A 20,826-nucleotide genomic window follows, 5' to 3' on the forward strand; every position below is an offset into this window, starting at 1 on the left:
GGAGAGAGACTGAGAGAGAGAGAGAGAGAGAGAGAGAGAGAGAGAGAGGTTGTCCTTCCAATGGTTCACTCCCCAAATTGCCACAACACATGATCTGTGCCTATCCACATCCTTGAGCCAGAAGCTTCTTCCAGGTCTGCCATGTGTGTGCAGAGGCCCAAGGTTGCAAGCCACCTTGTCCTGCTTTCCCAGGCCATAGCAGAGAGCTGGATCGGAAGTCAAGCAGCTGGGACTTGAACCCGCGCCCATATGGGATGCCAGCACGGCAGGCGGCGGCTTTCCCTGCTCTGCCACAGTGCCGGCCCCTCCATGATGTGCTGGTATGTGCTTCCATTTCTGAAATGCAAACAAAGAAGAACGCTGGAAAGACTAAGAGTGGAAAATAGGTTTCTTTATTTGGTAAACCCTTAGAAAGGCATACTTTAATTTCCTTGGTTTAGTTTTACAGTTTTAATTTAGTTACTTTATTTCAAACAAGGTACACACACACACACACACACACACAACTGTTTGAAAACACATTTCACAGTTAACTCTCCTAATGCAATTCATTCAGGACAGAGGTCCTGTGTGGGAGGTTAGTACGCTGTGATTTCAGTTGTGAGTTTAAGAAACACAAACTGTGGCGATTCTGGAGGATGAAGGGCTCCTGTTCAGGAGCTTGGGATGATCACACAATGTGGTTGATGCTTCAAGACAATGGTTGATTTCCAGAGGCTCCTAGTAGGTGCAACGAAACTCCCAGGGACTGTGACAACCTGAGGTCATACATTGTGGTAAGAGAGAGGGCCATGAGGTTCGCCCTCACGATTGACTTGGAGAAATCTGTCACCAAGACTTCCATGAGAGGTGATGGAGAGGAAAGCATGAAGCAGGATTGTGTGTAGCCAAAGGAGAAGGAGGCCATTATTCCCCATCTTTCTCAGCTGCTTCAGAATTCCTTCATGAAGCAGAGAGTTCTGTGCCTCCAATCTCAACAATTGCTTAGCGACATGACACGCTGGAAAGCACACATCTCGATCCAACATTGTGGCCTCACACAAAACACAGTCTCTCACCCCTTGCAAATGCAGAAGACATAGACATTTGGTTCCAACCTAAGCTTCCAATTCACACCTAGGACAGTTCATAAGGACAAACCCTTTGCCCTTGCAAATACAAACACTTAACTCGTGCACTGTCACCCAACCACATAATCGTGAAGTCCTCTTGCACTAACGTCAGCGGAACAGCAACAACAGAGGCCTCTTTGCAGGTTTGTTCTTCCTCTTGGGAGGTTTGCTCCTTCCTCCCGGACAAGGGAGGTTGCCAGGATTCATGGCTACCTGCTGAGTGATGTGCCCAGCTGCCCCGTGCAGCAGGGCCCTTTCCTGGTCAGGATGGTGCTTCCTCATCCCTGCGGCAGATCTTGCCTGGTGAATTACGATCGCATTGCTGGGCAGCGTGGGCTCCACTGTCCTGAGGCTGAATGCACTCCTTGGTGTGTTCTGGGCTTGGAGGGCTTGCCACGCATCCAAGGTCAAGTCCTGAGTTGTTTGCTCCAAGTGCTCCTCTGACTCTCCAGCTTCAAGAGGGGAAGGCCTTTCAAGCTCTCCTGGTGTATGGCCATGTGTGTTTGCAGCCTCCAAGTCGGAGGGTCCCCTGCCTGGAGACACTGTCCCATGTTCTCCTCCAACTCCACTCTTGCGGACATAAAATAGCACGTAGGCACTTTGATTCAGGACACAAGTGGTGTCACAGGCAGTGACCTTCGCATCATCCATTTTATACCAGTGGCCACTGCCAGCTTTGACATAGCAGAAGTAGTGTCCTGATTGACACCTCAAGCCAACGTGGACGAGAACCGCATAGAGAACATAGTCCAGTGGCCTCCCGTTCTGCTGAGACATGTAAGGTCTCATGTCCAGGCACTCGGGATAGTGCACTTGTCCTCCGAGTTTCTCACCCGTGAACTCAGAAAACCGTTTCAATACAAAGAGAAGCACCTTGCCAGCCGATTGCAAGGTGAGTGTCTTGGAAGCAGCTGTCTTCTGTCGGCAGGTAGCACAGTGATAGGCATTTTCTCCAGCCAGCTCTTCAGGTTGCACCAAGTGCTGCAAAGCTTGCTCCACACTGTCGGCTGTCTTGATATCCAACGCGATCTCCAGGTAAGGGTCCAAGGTTTCTGAAATGCCTTGGCACTGGAGACATTGGATTTGAGACCTCCAGTGTCCTCCCACTATCTGCTGGGATGGAGATTGGTCCTCTTGGGGACCCACCCCGTCCGTGAGCCCAGGCAGACCTGCTGCCTTCAGGACATCCAGAGCAAACATCAGAAATTCGTGGGCATCTTCCTGCCTGTTTGGGTGAAAGCCAGCAGCCAGCACTTGACAGGGCTGGATCACGTCGCCAGGACTGTGCAGGGCCCAGAGAAAGTGCGTTTCCACGGCACACAGAATGCAGCGATCCGAACGACGACAGCTTTGAGAATGCACCTGGGACAGCATATAGTTGGCGAGGGGTGGGGTATACGTGAGACACTGCAGGGCTGCATTCAGGTAGCAGGTGTTGCCCGTATTCTGCAGACCGGCCCCAATGCCATAAGGTCTCTTCCAGCTGCAGCTCAGAGAAGCTCCTCCACTGGGAGCCAGATGGGTCGCCCCCGAAGCCAAATCACTTTGCAGCGGGAGCTCTTTCTGAGGTGAGGGTGGTGATTTCCCTGGGAGACAAACACCACCATGAGTATCATCCCCCTCTGAGCTAGAATGGGAAAGTTGGCGTGTTGGCAAGTCATTAAAGTGGAACTCACCTTCCTTGAGAGGTGAAGCAGCCATCATGTCTCCAGGAGCCACTGTCACAAGGCAGCAAGATGCTTCCACCTCTGAGACTGGCATCCAAGGACCACCTGTTCCTCTCCCCCCTCCTTTTATAGTCCACACTGCATGCCACACCCTGGACCTGCTACAGGACCCACCCATCCGCTTCCAGCCCTTGATGGGATTAGGGGCTTTAGGGTGTGGTCTCACGCCCTCACAGCCTCTGGGCCTTCACCGCTTGATTCCACTACCTGGGGAAGATGCATGTGAAGGATAAGGCTTTCATGTGCCTTGTGGAACTTGGTGATGTGCCATGATGTGCTTCTATGTGCCTTGGAGTTCTTCAAGGAAAACAAAGAAGAATGCTGGAGAGACTGATGGCTGAAAGCAGGTTTTGGGTTTTAGTTTGCTGAGCCCTTATAAAGGAACATTTTAACTTTTGTTTAGTTGTGCAATTCTGTACATATTCTCCAAAGAAGCTTTTTACGTATGGAATACAACCCTTCCAACCCTTCTCCTCATTCATCTGCCATTCCCCGTCCCATTCTCCATTAAGATATATTTTCTTCTTTTTTAAATGGTTCTTTATTTATTGGAAAGTCAGAGTTACACAGAGCGAGGAGAGGCAGAGAGAGAGAGAGAAAGAGAGAGAAAGAGAGAGAGAGGGTTCCATCCGATTACTCACTCCCCTACTGGCCTAAAAAGCAAGAGTTGCACCAATCTGAAGCCAGGAGACAGAGGCTTCCTCCATGTCTCCCATGCAGGAACAGTCGGCCAAGGGCTTGGGCCATCTTGTCCTGCTCTCCAAGGCCATAACAGAGAGCTAGATTGCAAGTGGAGCAGCCGGGTCTCAAACCAGTGCCCATACGGGATGCTGGCATTTCAGGACAGGGCGTTAACCCACTGCACCACAACGATGGCCCCTATACTACTTTTCTAAGATTTCCATATGAATTTGAAAGGTGCTGTTATGTAGAGGCACAGGGAGGGACGCATGAAGGGAGAGAGACTGAGAGAGAGAGAGAGAGAGAGAGAGAGAGAGAGAGGTTGTCCTTCCAATGGTTCACTCCCCAAATTGCCACAACACATGATCTGTGCCTATCCACATCCTTGAGCCAGAAGCTTCTTCCAGGTCTGCCATGTGTGTGCAGAGGCCCAAGGTTGCAAGCCACCTTGTCCTGCTTTCCCAGGCCATAGCAGAGAGCTGGATCGGAAGTCAAGCAGCTGGGACTTGAACCCGCGCCCATATGGGATGCCAGCACGGCAGGCGGCGGCTTTCCCTGCTCTGCCACAGTGCCGGCCCCTCCATGATGTGCTGGTATGTGCTTCCATTTCTGAAATGCAAACAAAGAAGAACGCTGGAAAGACTAAGAGTGGAAAATAGGTTTCTTTATTTGGTAAACCCTTAGAAAGGCATACTTTAATTTCCTTGGTTTAGTTTTACAGTTTTAATTTAGTTACTTTATTTCAAACAAGGTACACACACACACACACACACACACACAACTGTTTGAAAACACATTTCACAGTTAACTCTCCTAATGCAATTCATTCAGGACAGAGGTCCTGTGTGGGAGGTTAGTACGCTGTGATTTCAGTTGTGAGTTTAAGAAACACAAACTGTGGCGATTCTGGAGGATGAAGGGCTCCTGTTCAGGAGCTTGGGATGATCACACAATGTGGTTGATGCTTCAAGACAATGGTTGATTTCCAGAGGCTCCTAGTAGGTGCAACGAAACTCCCAGGGACTGTGACAACCTGAGGTCATACATTGTGGTAAGAGAGAGGGCCATGAGGTTCGCCCTCACGATTGACTTGGAGAAATCTGTCACCAAGACTTCCATGAGAGGTGATGGAGAGGAAAGCATGAAGCAGGATTGTGTGTAGCCAAAGGAGAAGGAGGCCATTATTCCCCATCTTTCTCAGCTGCTTCAGAATTCCTTCATGAAGCAGAGAGTTCTGTGCCTCCAATCTCAACAATTGCTTAGCGACATGACACGCTGGAAAGCACACATTTCGATCCAACATTGTGGCCTCACACAAAACACAGTCTCTCACCCCTTGCAAATGCAGAAGACATAGACATTTGGTTCCAACCTAAGCTTCCAATTCACACCTAGGACAGTTCATAAGGACAAACCCTTTGCCCTTGCAAATGCAAACACTTAACTCGTGCACTGTCACCCAACCACATAATCGTGAAGTCCTCTTGCACTAACGTCAGCGGAACAGCAACAACAGAGGCCTCTTTGCAGGTTTGTTCTTCCTCTTGGGAGGTTTGCTCCTTCCTCCCGGACAAGGGAGGTTGCCAGGATTCATGGCTACCTGCTGAGTGATGTGCCCAGCTGCCCCGTGCAGCAGGGCCCTTTCCTGGTCAGGATGGTGCTTCCTCATCCCTGCGGCAGATCTTGCCTGGTGAATTACGATCGCATTGCTGGGCAGCGTGGGCTCCACTGTCCTGAGGCTGAATGCACTCCTTGGTGTGTTCTGGGCTTGGAGGGCTTGCCACGCATCCAAGGTCAAGTCCTGAGTTGTTTGCTCCAAGTGCTCCTCTGACTCTCCAGCTTCAAGAGGGGAAGGCCTTTCAAGCTCTCCTGGTGTATGGCCACGTGTGTTTGCAGCCTCCAAGTCGGAGGGTCCCCTGCCTGGAGACACTGTCCCATGTTCTCCTCCAACTCCACTCTTGCGGACATAAAATAGCACGTAGGCACTTTGATTCAGGACACAAGTGGTGTCACAGGCAGTGACCTTCGCATCATCCATTTTATACCAGTGGCCACTGCCAGCTTTGACATAGCAGAAGTAGTGTCCTGATTGACACCTCAAGCCAACGTGGACGAGAACCGCATAGAGAACATAGTCCAGTGGCCTCCCGTTCTGCTGAGACATGTAAGGTCTCATGTCCAGGCACTCGGGATAGTGCACTTGTCCTCCAAGTTTCTCACCCGTGAACTCAGAAAACCGTTTCAATACAAAGAGAAGCACCTTGCCAGCCGATTGCAAGGTGAGTGTCTTGGAAGCAGCTGTCTTCTGTCGGCAGGTAGCACAGTGATAGGCATTTTCTCCAGCCAGCTCTTCAGGTTGCACCAAGTGCTGCAAAGCTTGCTCCACACTGTCGGCTGTCTTGATATCCAACGCGATCTCCAGGTAAGGGTCCAAGGTTTCTGAAATGCCTTGGCACTGGAGACATTGGATTTGAGACCTCCAGTGTCCTCCCACTATCTGCTGGGATGGAGATTGGTCCTCTTGGGGACCCACCCCGTCCGTGAGCCCAGGCAGACCTGCTGCCTTCAGGACATCCAGAGCAAACATCAGAAATTCGTGGGCGTCTTCCTGCCTGTTTGTGTGAAAGCCAGCAGCCAGCACTTGACAGGGCTGGATCACGTCGCCAGGACTGTGCAGGGCCCAGAGAAAGTGCGTTTCCACGGCACACAGAATGCAGCGATCCAAACGACGACAGCTTTGAGAATGCACCTGGGACAGCATATAGTTGGCGAGGGGTGGGGTATACGTGAGACACTGCAGGGCTGCATTCAGGTAGCAGGTGTTGCCCGTATTCTGCAGACCGGCCCCAATGCCATAAGGTCTCTTCCAGCTGCAGCTCAGAGAAGCTCCTCCACTGGGAGCCAGATGGGTCGCCCCCGAAGCCAAATCACTTTGCAGCGGGAGCTCTTTCTGAGGTGAGGGTGGTGATTTCCCTGGGAGACAAACACCACCATGAGTATCATCCCCCTCTGAGCTAGAATGGGAAAGTTGGCGTGTTGGCAAGTCATTAAAGTGGAACTCACCTTCCTTGAGAGGTGAAGCAGCCATCATGTCTCCAGGAGCCACTGTCACAAGGCAGCAAGATGCTTCCACCTCTGAGACTGGCATCCAAGGACCACCTGTTCCTCTCCCCCCTCCTTTTATAGTCCACACTGTATGCCACACCCTGGACCTGCTACAGGACCCACCCATCCGCTTCCAGCCCTTGATGGGATTAGGGGCTTTAGGGTGTGGTCTCACGCCCTCACAGCCTCTGGGCCTTCACCGCTTGATTCCACTACCTGGGGAAGATGCATGTGAAGGATAAGGCTTTCATGTGCCTTGTGGAACTTGGTGATGTGCCATGATGTGCTTCTATGTGCCTTGGAGTTCTTCAAGGAAAACAAAGAAGAATGCTGGAGAGACTGATGGCTGAAAGCAGGTTTTGGGTTTTAGTTTGCTGAGCCCTTATAAAGGAACATTTTAACTTTTGTTTAGTTTTGCAATTCTGTACATATTCTCCAAAGAAGCTTTTTACATATGGAATACAACCCTTCCAACCCTTCTCCTCATTCATCTGCCATTCCCCGTCCCATTCTCCATTAAGATATATTTTCTTCTTTTTTAAATGGTTCTTTATTTATTGGAAAGTCAGAGTTACACAGAGCGAGGAGAGGCAGAGAGAGAGAGAGAGAAAGAGAGAGAAAGAGAGAGAGAGGGTTCCATCCGATTACTCACTCCCCTACTGGCCTAAAAAGCAAGAGTTGCACCAATCTGAAGCCAGGAGACAGAGGCTTCCTCCATGTCTCCCATGCAGGAACAGTCGGCCAAGGGCTTGGGCCATCTTGTCCTGCTCTCCAAGGCCATAACAGAGAGCTAGATTGCAAGTGGAGCAGCCGGGTCTCAAACCAGTGCCCATACGGGATGCTGGCATTTCAGGACAGGGCGTTAACCCACTGCACCACAACGATGGCCCCTATACTACTTTTCTAAGATTTCCATATGAATTTGAAAGGTGCTGTTATGTAGAGGCACAGGGAGGGACGCATGAAGGGAGAGAGACTGAGAGAGAGAGAGAGAGAGAGAGAGAGAGAGAGGTTGTCCTTCCAATGGTTCACTCCCCAAATTGCCACAACACATGATCTGTGCCTATCCACATCCTTGAGCCAGAAGCTTCTTCCAGGTCTGCCATGTGTGTGCAGAGGCCCAAGGTTGCAAGCCACCTTGTCCTGCTTTCCCAGGCCATAGCAGAGAGCTGGATCGGAAGTCAAGCAGCTGGGACTTGAACCCGCGCCCATATGGGATGCCAGCACGGCAGGCGGCAGCTTTCCCTGCTCTGCCACAGTGCCGGCCCCTCCATGATGTGCTGGTATGTGCTTCCATTTCTGAAATGCAAACAAAGAAGAACGCTGGAAAGACTAAGAGTGGAAAATAGGTTTCTTTATTTGGTAAACCCTTAGAAAGGCATACTTTAATTTCCTTGGTTTAGTTTTACAGTTTTAATTTAGTTACTTTATTTCAAACAAGGTACACACACACACACACACACACACACAACTGTTTGAAAACACATTTCACAGTTAACTCTCCTAATGCAATTCATTCAGGACAGAGGTCCTGTGTGGGAGGTTAGTACGCTGTGATTTCAGTTGTGAGTTTAAGAAACACAAACTGTGGCGATTCTGGAGGATGAAGGGCTCCTGTTCAGGAGCTTGGGATGATCACACAATGTGGTTGATGCTTCAAGACAATGGTTGATTTCCAGAGGCTCCTAGTAGGTGCAACGAAACTCCCAGGGACTGTGACAACCTGAGGTCATACATTGTGGTAAGAGAGAGGGCCATGAGGTTCGCCCTCACGATTGACTTGGAGAAATCTGTCACCAAGACTTCCATGAGAGGTGATGGAGAGGAAAGCATGAAGCAGGATTGTGTGTAGCCAAAGGAGAAGGAGGCCATTATTCCCCATCTTTCTCAGCTGCTTCAGAATTCCTTCATGAAGCAGAGAGTTCTGTGCCTCCAATCTCAACAATTGCTTAGCGACATGACACGCTGGAAAGCACACATTTCGATCCAACATTGTGGCCTCACACAAAACACAGTCTCTCACCCCTTGCAAATGCAGAAGACATAGACATTTGGTTCCAACCTAAGCTTCCAATTCACACCTAGGACAGTTCATAAGGACAAACCCTTTGCCCTTGCAAATGCAAACACTTAACTCGTGCACTGTCACCCAACCACATAATCGTGAAGTCCTCTTGCACTAACGTCAGCGGAACAGCAACAACAGAGGCCTCTTTGCAGGTTTGTTCTTCCTCTTGGGAGGTTTGCTCCTTCCTCCCGGACAAGGGAGGTTGCCAGGATTCATGGCTACCTGCTGAGTGATGTGCCCAGCTGCCCCGTGCAGCAGGGCCCTTTCCTGGTCAGGATGGTGCTTCCTCATCCCTGCGGCAGATCTTGCCTGGTGAATTACGATCGCATTGCTGGGCAGCGTGGGCTCCACTGTCCTGAGGCTGAATGCACTCCTTGGTGTGTTCTGGGCTTGGAGGGCTTGCCACGCATCCAAGGTCAAGTCCTGAGTTGTTTGCTCCAAGTGCTCCTCTGACTCTCCAGCTTCAAGAGGGGAAGGCCTTTCAAGCTCTCCTGGTGTATGGCCACGTGTGTTTGCAGCCTCCAAGTCGGAGGGTCCCCTGCCTGGAGACACTGTCCCATGTTCTCCTCCAACTCCACTCTTGCGGACATAAAATAGCACGTAGGCACTTTGATTCAGGACACAAGTGGTGTCACAGGCAGTGACCTTCGCATCATCCATTTTATACCAGTGGCCACTGCCAGCTTTGACATAGCAGAAGTAGTGTCCTGATTGACACCTCAAGCCAACGTGGACGAGAACCGCATAGAGAACATAGTCCAGTGGCCTCCCGTTCTGCTGAGACATGTAAGGTCTCATGTCCAGGCACTCGGGATAGTGCACTTGTCCTCCAAGTTTCTCACCCGTGAACTCAGAAAACCGTTTCAATACAAAGAGAAGCACCTTGCCAGCCGATTGCAAGGTGAGTGTCTTGGAAGCAGCTGTCTTCTGTCGGCAGGTAGCACAGTGATAGGCATTTTCTCCAGCCAGCTCTTCAGGTTGCACCAAGTGCTGCAAAGCTTGCTCCACACTGTCGGCTGTCTTGATATCCAACGCGATCTCCAGGTAAGGGTCCAAGGTTTCTGAAATGCCTTGGCACTGGAGACATTGGATTTGAGACCTCCAGTGTCCTCCCACTATCTGCTGGGATGGAGATTGGTCCTCTTGGGGACCCACCCCGTCCGTGAGCCCAGGCAGACCTGCTGCCTTCAGGACATCCAGAGCAAACATCAGAAATTCGTGGGCGTCTTCCTGCCTGTTTGTGTGAAAGCCAGCAGCCAGCACTTGACAGGGCTGGATCACGTCGCCAGGACTGTGCAGGGCCCAGAGAAAGTGCGTTTCCACGGCACACAGAATGCAGCGATCCGAACGACGACAGCTTTGAGAATGCACCTGGGACAGCATATAGTTGGCGAGGGGTGGGGTATACGTGAGACACTGCAGGGCTGCATTCAGGTAGCAGGTGTTGCCCGTATTCTGCAGACCGGCCCCAATGCCATAAGGTCTCTTCCAGCTGCAGCTCAGAGAAGCTCCTCCACTGGGAGCCAGATGGGTCGCCCCCGAAGCCAAATCACTTTGCAGCGGGAGCTCTTTCTGAGGTGAGGGTGGTGATTTCCCTGGGAGACAAACACCACCATGAGTATCATCCCCCTCTGAGCTAGAATGGGAAAGTTGGCGTGTTGGCAAGTCATTAAAGTGGAACTCACCTTCCTTGAGAGGTGAAGCAGCCATCATGTCTCCAGGAGCCACTGTCACAAGGCAGCAAGATGCTTCCACCTCTGAGACTGGCATCCAAGGACCACCTGTTCCTCTCCCCCCTCCTTTTATAGTCCACACTGCATGCCACACCCTGGACCTGCTACAGGACCCACCCATCCGCTTCCAGCCCTTGATGGGATTAGGGGCTTTAGGGTATGGTCTCATGCCCTCACAGCCTCTGGGCCTTCACCGCTTGATTCCACTACCTGGGGAAGATGCATGTGAAGGATAAGGCTTTCATGTGCCTTGTGAAACTTGGTGATGTGCCATGATGTGCTTCTATGTGCCTTGGAGTTCTTCAAGGAAAACAAAGAAGAATGCTGGAGAGACTGATGGCTGAAAGCAGGTTTTGGGTTTTAGTTTGCTGAGCCCTTATAAAGGAACATTTTAACTTTTGTTTAGTTTTGCAATTCTGTACATATTCTCCAAAGAAGCTTTTTACGTATGGAATACAACCCTTCCAACCCTTCTCCTCATTCATCTGCCATTCCCCGTCCCATTCTCCATTAAGATATATTTTCTTCTTTTTTAAATGGTTCTTTATTTATTGGAAAGTCAGAGTTACACAGAGCGAGGAGAGGCAGAGAGAGAGAGAGAGAAAGAGAGAGAAAGAGAGAGAGAGGGTTCCATCCAATTACTCACTCCCCTACTGGCCTAAAAAGCAAGAGTTGCACCAATCTGAAGCCAGGAGACAGAGGCTTCCTCCATGTCTCCCATGCAGGAACAGTCGGCCAAGGGCTTGGGCCATCTTGTCCTGCTCTCCAAGGCCATAACAGAGAGCTAGATTGCAAGTGGAGCAGCCGGGTCTCAAACCAGTGCCCATACGGGATGCTGGCATTTCAGGACAGGGCGTTAACCCACTGCACCACAACGATGGCCCCTATACTACTTTTCTAAGATTTCCATATGAATTTGAAAGGTGCTGTTATGTAGAGGCACAGGGAGGGACGCATGAAGGGAGAGAGACTGAGAGAGAGAGAGAGAGAGAGAGAGAGAGAGAGAGGTTGTCCTTCCAATGGTTCACTCCCCAAATTGCCACAACACATGATCTGTGCCTATCCACATCCTTGAGCCAGAAGCTTCTTCCAGGTCTGCCATGTGTGTCCAGGGGCCCAAGGTTGCAAGCCACCTTGTCCTGCTTTCCCAGGCCATAGCAGAGAGCTGGATCGGAAGTCAAGCAGCTGGGACTTGAACCCGCGCCCATATGGGATGCCAGCACGGCAGGCGGCGGCTTTCCCTGCTCTGCCACAGTGCCGGCCCCTCCATGATGTGCTGGTATGTGCTTCCATTTCTGAAATGCAAACAAAGAAGAACGCTGGAAAGACTAAGAGTGGAAAATAGGTTTCTTTATTTGGTAAACCCTTAGAAAGGCATACTTTAATTTCCTTGGTTTAGTTTTTTTTTATCTTTTTATTTAATGAATATAAATTTCCAAAGTACGACTCATGGATTACAATGGCTTCCCCCCCCCCTACCGTCCCTCCCACCCACAACCCTCCCCTTTCACATTCCCTCTCCCCTTCCATTCACCTCAAGATTCATTTTCGATTATCTTAATATACAGAAGATCAGCTTAGTATACATTAAGTAATGATTTCAACAGTTTGCTCCCACTCAGTAACATAAAGTGAAAAATAATAGATGATATTTTTTTAAATGATGATGAAATCAGATCAGACCTATTGTCATGTTTAATCCCAGTGAGAGTCAAGTTGGGAATTGATTGTTTCTTTTTTTTTCTTTTTTTCTTTTTTTTACAGAAGATCAGTTTAGTGTACATTAAGTAAAGATTTCAACCGTTTGCACCCCCATAGAAACACAAAGTGAAATATACTATTTGAGTACTCATTATAGCATTAAGCCTCAGTGTACACACATTAAGGACAGAGATCCTACATGAGGAGTAAGTGCACAGTGACTCCTGTTGTTGACTTTACTAATTGACACTCCTGTTCATGGCATCAGTAATCTCCCTATGCACCAGTCATGAGTTTCCAAGGCTATGGAAGCCCCTTGAGTTCTCCGACTCTTATCTTGTTTAGACACGGTCATAGTCAAAGTGGAGGTTCTCTCCTCCCTTCAGAGAAAGGCACCTCCCTCTTTGAAGACCTGTTCTTTCCACTGGGATCTCACTCACAGAGATCTTTTTGCCAGAGTGTCTTGGCTTTCCATGCCTGAAATACTCTCATGGGCTTTTCAGCCAGATCAGAATGTCTTTAGGGCTGATTCTGAGGCCAGAGTGCTGTTTAGGACATCCGCCATTCTATGAGTCTGCTGAGTATCTCACTTCCCATGTTGGATCACTCTCCCCTTTATTTATTGTATTGGTTAGTGTTAGCAGGTACTAGACTTGTTTATGTGCTCCCTTTGACTCTTAGTCCTTTCATTATGATCAATTGTGAACTGAAATTGATCACTTGGACTAGTGAGATGGCATTGGCACATGCCACCTTGATGGGATTGAACTGGAATCCCCTTGTATGTTTCCAACTCTACCAATTGGGGCAAGTCAGCCCGAGCATGCCCCAAATTATACATCTCTTCCCTCTCTTATTCCCACTCTTATGTTTAACAGGGATCACATTTCAGTTAATTTTCAACACTTAAGAATAACTGTGTGATAATTACAGAATTAAACCAGTCATATTAAGTAGAACAGACAAAAAAATACTAAGAGGGATAATGTATTAAGTTGTCCCTTAACAGTCAGGGCTATGCTGATCAAGTCACCATTTCTCATAGTGTCCATTTCACTTCAGGAGGTTTCCTTTTTGGTGTTCAGTCAGTTGTCACCGATCAGGGAGAACATATGGTATTTGTCCCTTTGGGACTGGCTTAATTCACTCAGCATGATGTGTTCCAGATTCCTCCATTTTGTTGCAAATGACTGGATTTCGTTGTTTCTTACTGCGGTATAGTATTCTAAAGAGTACATATCCCATATTTTCTTTATCCAGTCTACCGTTGATGGGCATTTAGGTTGGTTCCAGGTCTTGGCTGTTGTGAATTGTGCTGCGATAAACATTAGGGTGCAGACCGCTTTTTTGTTTGTCAATTTAAACTCCTTTGGGTAAATTCCAAGGAGTGGGATGGCTGGGTCGAACGGTAGGGTTATATTCAGGTTTCTGAGGAATCTCCAGACTGATTTCCATAGTGGCTTGACCAGTTTGCATTCCCACCAACAGTGGGTTAGTGTCCCTTTTTCCCCACATCCTTGCCAGCATCTGTTGTTGGTAGATTTCTGTATGTGAGCCATTCTAACTGGGGTGAGGTGAAACCTCATCGTGGTTTTGATTTGCATTTCCCTGATTGCTAGTGACCTTGAACATTTTTTCACGTGCCTGTTGGCCATTTGGATTTCCTCTTTTGAGAAATGTCTATTGAAGTCCTTGGCCCATCTCTTAAGTGGGTTGTTGGTTTTGTTTTTGTGGAGTTTCTTGATCTCTTTGTAGATTCTGGTTATTAACTCTTTATCTGTTGCATAGTTTGCAAATATTTTTTCCCATTCTGACGGTTGTCTCTTCACTCTCCTGACTGTTTCTTTTGCAGTACAGAAACTTCTCAATTTGATGCAATCCCAATAGTTGATTTTGGCTTTGACTGCCTGTGCCTCCCAGGTCTTTTCCAGAAATTCTTTGCCTGTGCCAATATCTTGAAGGGTTTCTCCAATGTTCTCTAATAACTTAATGGTGTCAGGACGTAGATTTAGGTCTTTAATCCACGTTGAGTGGATTTTTGTGTAAGGTGTAAGGTAGGGGTCTTGCTTCATGCTTCTGCACGTGGAAATCCAGTTTTCCCAGCACCATTTATTGAATAGACTGTCCTTGCTCCAGGGATTAGTTTTAGATCCTTGATCAAATATAAGTTGGCTGTAGATGTTTGGATTGATTTCTGGCGTTTCAATTCTGTTCCATTGGTCTATCCATCTGTTTCTGTACCAGTACCATGCTGTTTTGATTACAACTGCCCTGTAGTATGTCCTGAAATCTGGTATTGTGATGCCTCCGGCTTTGTTTTTGTTGTACAAGATTGCTTTAGCTATTCGAGGTCTCTTGTGCCTCCATATGAATTTCAGCATCATTTTTTCTAGATCTGAGAAGAATGTGTTTGGAATCTTGATTGGGATTGCATTGAATCTATAAATTGCTTTTGGGAGAATGGACATTTTGATGATGTTGATTCTTCCAATCCATGAGCATGGAAGATTTTTCCATTTTTTGGTATCCTCTTCTATTTCTTTCTTTAAGATTTTGTAATTCTCATCGTAGAGATCTTTAACATCCTTGGTTACGTTTATTCCAAGGTATTTGATTGTTTTTGTAGCTATTGTGAATGGGATTGATCTTAGCAGTTCTTTCTCAGTCATGGCATTGCTTGTGTATACAAAGGCTGTTGATTTTTGTGCATTGATTTTATATCCTGCCACTTTGCCAAACTCCTCTATGAGTTCCAATAGTCTCTTAGTAGAGTTCTTTGGATCCTCTAAGTACAGAATCATATCGTCTGCAAAGAGGGATAGTTTGACTTCTTCCTTCTTGATTTGTATTCCTTTGATTTCTTTTTCTTGTCTGATGGCTCTGGCTAAAACTTCCAGAACTATGTTAAATAGCAGTGGTGAGAGTGGGCATCCCTGCCTGGTGCCAGATTTCAGTGGAAATGCTTCCAACTTTTCCCCATTCAATAGGATGCTGGCCGTGGGTTTTTTATAAATTGCTTTGATTATATTGAGGAATGTTCCTTCTACACCCAATTTGCTTAGAGTTTTCATCATGAAAGGGTGTTGAATTTTATCAAATGCTTTCTCTGCATCAATTGAGATAATCATATGGTTTTTGTTTTGCAGTCTGTTAATGTGGTGAATCACATTGATTGATTTGCGAATGTTGAACCATCCCTGCATACCAGGGATGAATCCCACTTGGTCTGGGTGGATGATTTTCCTGATGTGTTGTTGTACTCTATTGGCCAGAATTTTATTGAGGATTTTTGCGTCTATGTTCATCAGGGATATTGGTCTGTAATTTTCTTTCAGTGCTGCATCTTTCTCTGGCTTAGGGATTAAGGTGATGCTGGCTTCCTAGAAAGAATTTGGGAGGATTCCCTCTTTTTTGATTGTTCTGAATAGTTTGAGAAGAAATGGGATTAGTTCTTCTTTAAATGTCTGGTAGAATTCAGCAGTGAATCCATCTGGTCCTGGGCTTTTCTTTGTTGGGAGGGCCTTTATTACTGTTTCAATTTCTGTTTCAGTTATGGGTCTCTTTAGGTTTTCGATGTCTTCATGGTTCAATTTTGGTAGATTGCATGTGTCCAGGAATCTATCCATTTCTGATAGGTTTTCCTGTTTGCTGGCATACAGGTCCTTGTAGTAATTTCTGATGACTCTTTTTATTTCTGTGGTGTCTGTTGTTACGTTTCCTTTTTCATCTCTGATTTTATTGATTTGGGTCTTTTCTCTTCCTTTTTTAGTTAGTTGGGCCAATGGGGTGTCAATTTTGTTTATTTTTTCAAAAAACCAGCTTCTCGCTTGGCTGATTTTTTGTAGTGTTTTTTTTTTGGATTCAATCCTGTTAATTTCTTCTCTGGTTTTAATTATTTCTCTTCTCCTACTAGATTTGGGTTTGGTTTGCTGCAGTTTTTCTAGGTCCTTGAGATAGGCTGAAAGCTCATTTATTTGGTACCTTTCCAATTTCTTGATATAGGCACCTATTGCTATAAATTTGCCTCTCAATACTGCTTTTGCTGTATCCCATAAGTTTTGATATGTTGTGTTGTTGTCTTCATTTACTTCCAGAAAGTTTTTGATTTCTCTTTTGATTTCTTGAATGACCCAGTGTGCATTCAGGAGCATGTTGTTCAGTCTCCATGTGTTTGCATACTTTCTGGGGTTTCCTGAGTTGCTAATTTCCAGCTTCATTCCGCTGTGGTCTGAGAAGCTGCATGGTATGATTCTAATTCTTTTAAATTTGCTGAGACTTGCTTTATGGCCTAGTATGTGATCAATCCTGGAGAAGGTTCCATGCGCTGCTGAGAAGAATGTGAAGTCTGTAGATGTAGGGTTGAAAGTTCTGTAGATATCTGTTAGATCCATTTGGGCAATAGTGTCAATTAAATCTGCTGTTTCCTTGTTGATCTTCTGTCCGGATGATCTGTCTATTTCTGAGAGTGGAGTATTGAAGTCCCCCAGTACTATTGTATTGGAATCTAAATCTCCCTTTAAGTCCCTTAACATATCTTTTAAATAGACTGGTGCCCTGTAATTAGGTGCATATACATTTATAATAGTTACATCTTCCTGTTGAATTGAACCCTTAATCATTATATAGTGTCCCTCTTTGTCTCTCTTAACAGTTTTTGTATTAAAGTTTATTTTGTCTGATATTAATATGGCTACACCTGCTTTTTTTTTGGTTTCTGTTGGCATGGAATATCTTTTTCCAACCTTTCACTTTCAGTCTGCTTGCCTCTTTGTTAGAGAGATGTGTTTCTTGTAGGCAACAAATAGTTGGGTTGTGTTCTTTGAGCCAGTCAGCCAAACGGTGTCTTTTACCTGAAGAATTCAGACCATTAATGTTCAATGTGACTATTGATACGTAGTGACTTTGCCCTGCCATTTTCCCGGAAATATTTTCTAGTATATGCTTTGAGCTTCCCATGCTCTTTTACTGGTAGGTGTTCTTCCTTTCCCTTCTTTCATATTGATGGCCGTGTTTCTGTGTTTCTGAGTGTAGCACATCTTTAAGTATCTTTTGCAGGGCCGGACGAGTGGCCACAAAGTCCTCCAATTTCTGTTTGCTATGAAAGGTCTTTATTTCACCTTCATTCACAAATGAGAGCATGGCAGGATAGAATATTCTGGGCTGGCAATTTTTTTCTCTTAGCACCTGTGCTATGTCTCGCCATTCCCTCCTAGCCTGTAGTGTTTCTGATGAGAAGTCTGCTGTGAGTCTGATTGGAGATCCTCTGAGAGTAATCTGACGTTTCTCTCTTGCACATTTTAGGATCTTTTCTTTATGTTTCACTGTGGTAAGTTTAATTACCACGTGTCGTGGTGAGGATCTCTTTTGGTCATGTTTATTGGGGGTTCTATGAGCTTCCTGTACTAGGATGTCTCTGTCCTTCTCCAAACCTGGAAAGTTCTCTGCTAGTATCTCACTAAAAAGGCCTTCTAATCCTTTCTCTCTCTCCATGCCTTCAGGAACTCCTAGAACTCGAATGTTGGTTTTTTTAATAGTATCCTGTAGATTCCCAACAATATTTTTTAGATTTCTAATTTCCTCTTCTTTTCTTTGGTTTGACTGTATGTTTTCCTGTGCTCTATCTTCTAAGTCCGATATTATCTCTTCTGCTTCACCCATTCTGTTTTTAAGGCTTTCTAATGTGTTTGTCATTCGCTCTATTGAGCTCTTCATTTCATTTTGATTTCTCTTCACTATCACACTTTCCTGTTCTACTAGTTTCTGAGTTTCATTTTGACTCTTCCTTAAAATTTCATTTTCACGAGAGAGATTTTCAATCTTGTCCAATAAGCATTTCTGTAGTTCAAGGATTTGCTTTTGAAAACTTCTAAATGTTCTTATCATAAATTTTTTGAAATCCGTATCTTGCATTTCTTCTATCTCATCATCTTCATAATCTTGGCTTGGGGACTTTTGCTTATTTGGAGGCATCATAGTGTCATCGTTGATCTTGTTCCCTCTATTTCTGTGTTTGTTACTCGGCATAGTTAATTCTTCTTGCGTCACTGTGCGTTTTTTTTTTTTTTTACTGTGTCCGTGTTAAGTGGACTGCCTGCTGATGGAGGAGCCTTGTAGGCTTGAGATGGGTGCTGCCTGAGAGCTCTGCCTGGTTCTTCCTGGTTAAGGGTGTGCAAAGGTGACACCCTCAGGCTATGCGTGGTAATCTCTCTCTTTTTATTTATTTATGTATTTTATTTATTCAGGGGGTAAGTAACACCGCAGGGCTTCCAGTTTTGGCTTCTACCCGCAGAGTTCCAGAGTCCCTTAGGCTCCTCTGGAGTCCCACTGGGTTGCCTAGGCTACTGAATTGTAGTGACTCAGTTCCTTAGCTCTCCCCCATTGGTATGTAAATCCAGAGAGGGGGCCTGCTCTTTGTCTCTTGGGAATTCTTCAAGCCTTGCAGCCTTGTAACCTTTGCAAGGTTAGGGGGAAGAGAAACCCGGAAGCTTTTTTTCCTTCTTTCCGGTAGTGAGTTTGCTGCACTTTCCGGCCCCCCTCTAGATTCTGACCCCCCGTTTCCCCACCAATGTCTCGGGTTATTGAGCTCACCTCCCCTTCCAGCGCCGATGTGAGGACTCGGAGCCCTGAACATCCCAAGTCTCCCCGCTGTTGTGTGTGTGGCATGCACTCCCCTTCGAGCACTGGCGCGCAGACCCTGCTCGGTCCCGCGGCTTGGCTTCCACGCGGTGGGCGACCTTGTTCTCCCAGTAGATCCTCCGATTCACGGCCACTGGATCCAGAAGAGTTTCCCCTGCAACATTTTCCTGGTTCTTTTTTCTGAGGCTACCGTAACTCCCCTTTTATTAAACTAAATTTTCCCGGACTATCGATGCGCGCCCTCACTATTCCGCCATCTTGGCTCCACCCCCTACTTGGTTTAGTTTAGCCTTGGCACTGGAGACATTGGATTTGAGACCTCCAGTGTCCTCCCACTATCTGCTGGGATGGAGATTGGTCCTCTTGGGGACCCACCCCGTCCGTGAGCCCAGGCAGACCTGCTGCCTTCAGGACATCCAGAGCAAACATCAGAAATTCGTGGGCGTCTTCCTGCCTGTTTGTGTGAAAGCCAGCAGCCAGCACTTGACAGGGCTGGATCACGTCGCCAGGACTGTGGAGGGCCCAGAGAAAGTGCGTTTCCATGGCACACAGAATGCAGCGATCCGAACGACGACAGCTTTGAGAATGCACCTGGGACAGCATATAGTTGGCGAGGGGTGGGGTATACGTGAGACACTGCAGGGCTGCATTCAGGTAGCAGGTGTTGCCCGTATTCTGCAGACCGGCCCCAATGCCATAAGGTCTCTTCCAGCTGCAGCTCAGAGAAGCTCCTCCACTGGGAGCCAGATGGGTCGCCCCCGAAGCCAAATCACTTTGCAGCGGGAGCTCTTTCTGAGGTGAGGGTGGTGATTTCCCTGGGAGACAAACACCACCATGAGTATCATCCCCCTCTGAGCTAGAATGGGAAAGTTGGCGTGTTGGCAAGTCATTAAAGTGGAACTCACCTTCCTTGAGAGGTGAAGCAGCCATCATGTCTCCAGGAGCCACTGTCACAAGGCAGCAAGATGCTTCCACCTCTGAGACTGGCATCCAAGGACCACCTACCTGTTCCTCTCCCCCCTCCTTTTATATTCCACACTGCATGTCACACCCTGGACCTGCTACAGGACCCTCCCATCCGCTTCCAGCCCTTGATGGGATTAGGGGCTTTAGGGTGTGGTCTCACGCCCTCACAGCCTCTGGGCCTTCACCGCTTGATTCCACTACCTGGGGAAGATGCATGTGAAGGATAAGGCTTTCATGTGCCTTGTGGAACTTGGTGATGTGCCATGATGTGCTTCTATGTGCCTTGGAGTTCTTCAAGGAAAACAAAGAAGAATGCTGGAGAGACTGATGGCTGAAAGCAGGTTTTGGGTTTTAGTTTGCTGAGCCCTTATAAAGGAACATTTTAACTTTTGTTTAGTTTTGCAATTCTGTACATATTCTCCAAAGAAGCTTTTTACGTATGGAATACAACCCTTCCAACCCTTCTCCTCATTCATCTGCCATTCCCCGTCCCATTCTCCATTAAGATATATTTTCTTCTTTTTTAAATGGTTCTTTATTTATTGGAAAGTCAGAGTTACACAGAGCGAGGAGAGGCAGAGAGAGAGAGAGAGAAAGAGAGAGAAAGAGAGAGAGAGGGTTCCATCCGATTACTCACTCCCCTACTGGCCTAAAAAGCAAGAGTTGCACCAATCTGAAGCCAGGAGACAGAGGCTTCCTCCATGTCTCCCATGCAGGAACAGTCGGCCAAGGGCTTGGGCCATCTTGTCCTGCTCTCCAAGGCCATAACAGAGAGCTAGATTGCAAGTGGAGCAGCCGGGTCTCAAACCAGTGCCCATACGGGATGCTGGCATTTCAGGACAGGGCGTTAACCCACTGCACCACAACGATGGCCCCTATACTACTTTTCTAAGATTTCCATATGAATTTGAAAGGTGCTGTTATGTAGAGGCACAGGGAGGGACGCATGAAGGGAGAGAGACTGAGAGAGAGAGAGAGAGAGAGAGAGAGTGAGAGAGAGAGAGGTTGTCCTTCCAATGGTTCACTCCCCAAATTGCCACAACACGTGATCTGTGCCTATCCACATCCCTGAGCCAGAAGCTTCTTCCAGGTCTGCC

The 20,826-nt window shown here is 47.2% G+C and overlaps 3 protein-coding genes across 3 annotated transcripts; all 3 read right to left on the bottom strand.

Moving 5' to 3' along the window:
- Window positions 1–1,220: 1,220 nt before the first annotated feature.
- Window positions 1,221–2,813, bottom strand: LOC149125196 (ubiquitin carboxyl-terminal hydrolase 17-like protein 6). The gene has a single exon (XM_089301807.1). The coding sequence runs from the start codon at window positions 2,811–2,813 to the stop codon at window positions 1,221–1,223; it is 1,593 nt and encodes a 530-aa protein (XP_089157933.1).
- Window positions 2,814–5,015: 2,202 nt separating this feature from the next.
- Window positions 5,016–6,608, bottom strand: LOC138849885 (ubiquitin carboxyl-terminal hydrolase 17-like protein 6). Its single transcript, XM_070074938.2, has one exon. The coding sequence runs from the start codon at window positions 6,606–6,608 to the stop codon at window positions 5,016–5,018; it is 1,593 nt and encodes a 530-aa protein (XP_069931039.2).
- A 2,202-nt stretch (window positions 6,609–8,810) lies between these two features.
- LOC138849886 (ubiquitin carboxyl-terminal hydrolase 17-like protein 6) lies at window positions 8,811–19,693 on the bottom strand. Its single transcript, XM_089301809.1, has 4 exons — window positions 19,669–19,693; window positions 19,184–19,578; window positions 10,621–10,726; window positions 8,811–10,288 (listed from the first exon to the last, which is right to left on the bottom strand). The coding sequence occupies exons 1-4, from the start codon at window positions 19,691–19,693 to the stop codon at window positions 8,811–8,813; spliced, it is 2,004 nt and encodes a 667-aa protein (XP_089157935.1).
- Between the last annotated feature and the right edge of the window lie 1,133 nt (window positions 19,694–20,826).

Source organism: Oryctolagus cuniculus, chromosome 8 (assembly GCF_051225735.1).
Source record: "Oryctolagus cuniculus isolate XC-2025 breed Fujian yellow rabbit chromosome 8, ASM5122573v1, whole genome shotgun sequence".
Classification (NCBI taxonomy): domain Eukaryota; kingdom Metazoa; phylum Chordata; class Mammalia; order Lagomorpha; family Leporidae; genus Oryctolagus; species Oryctolagus cuniculus.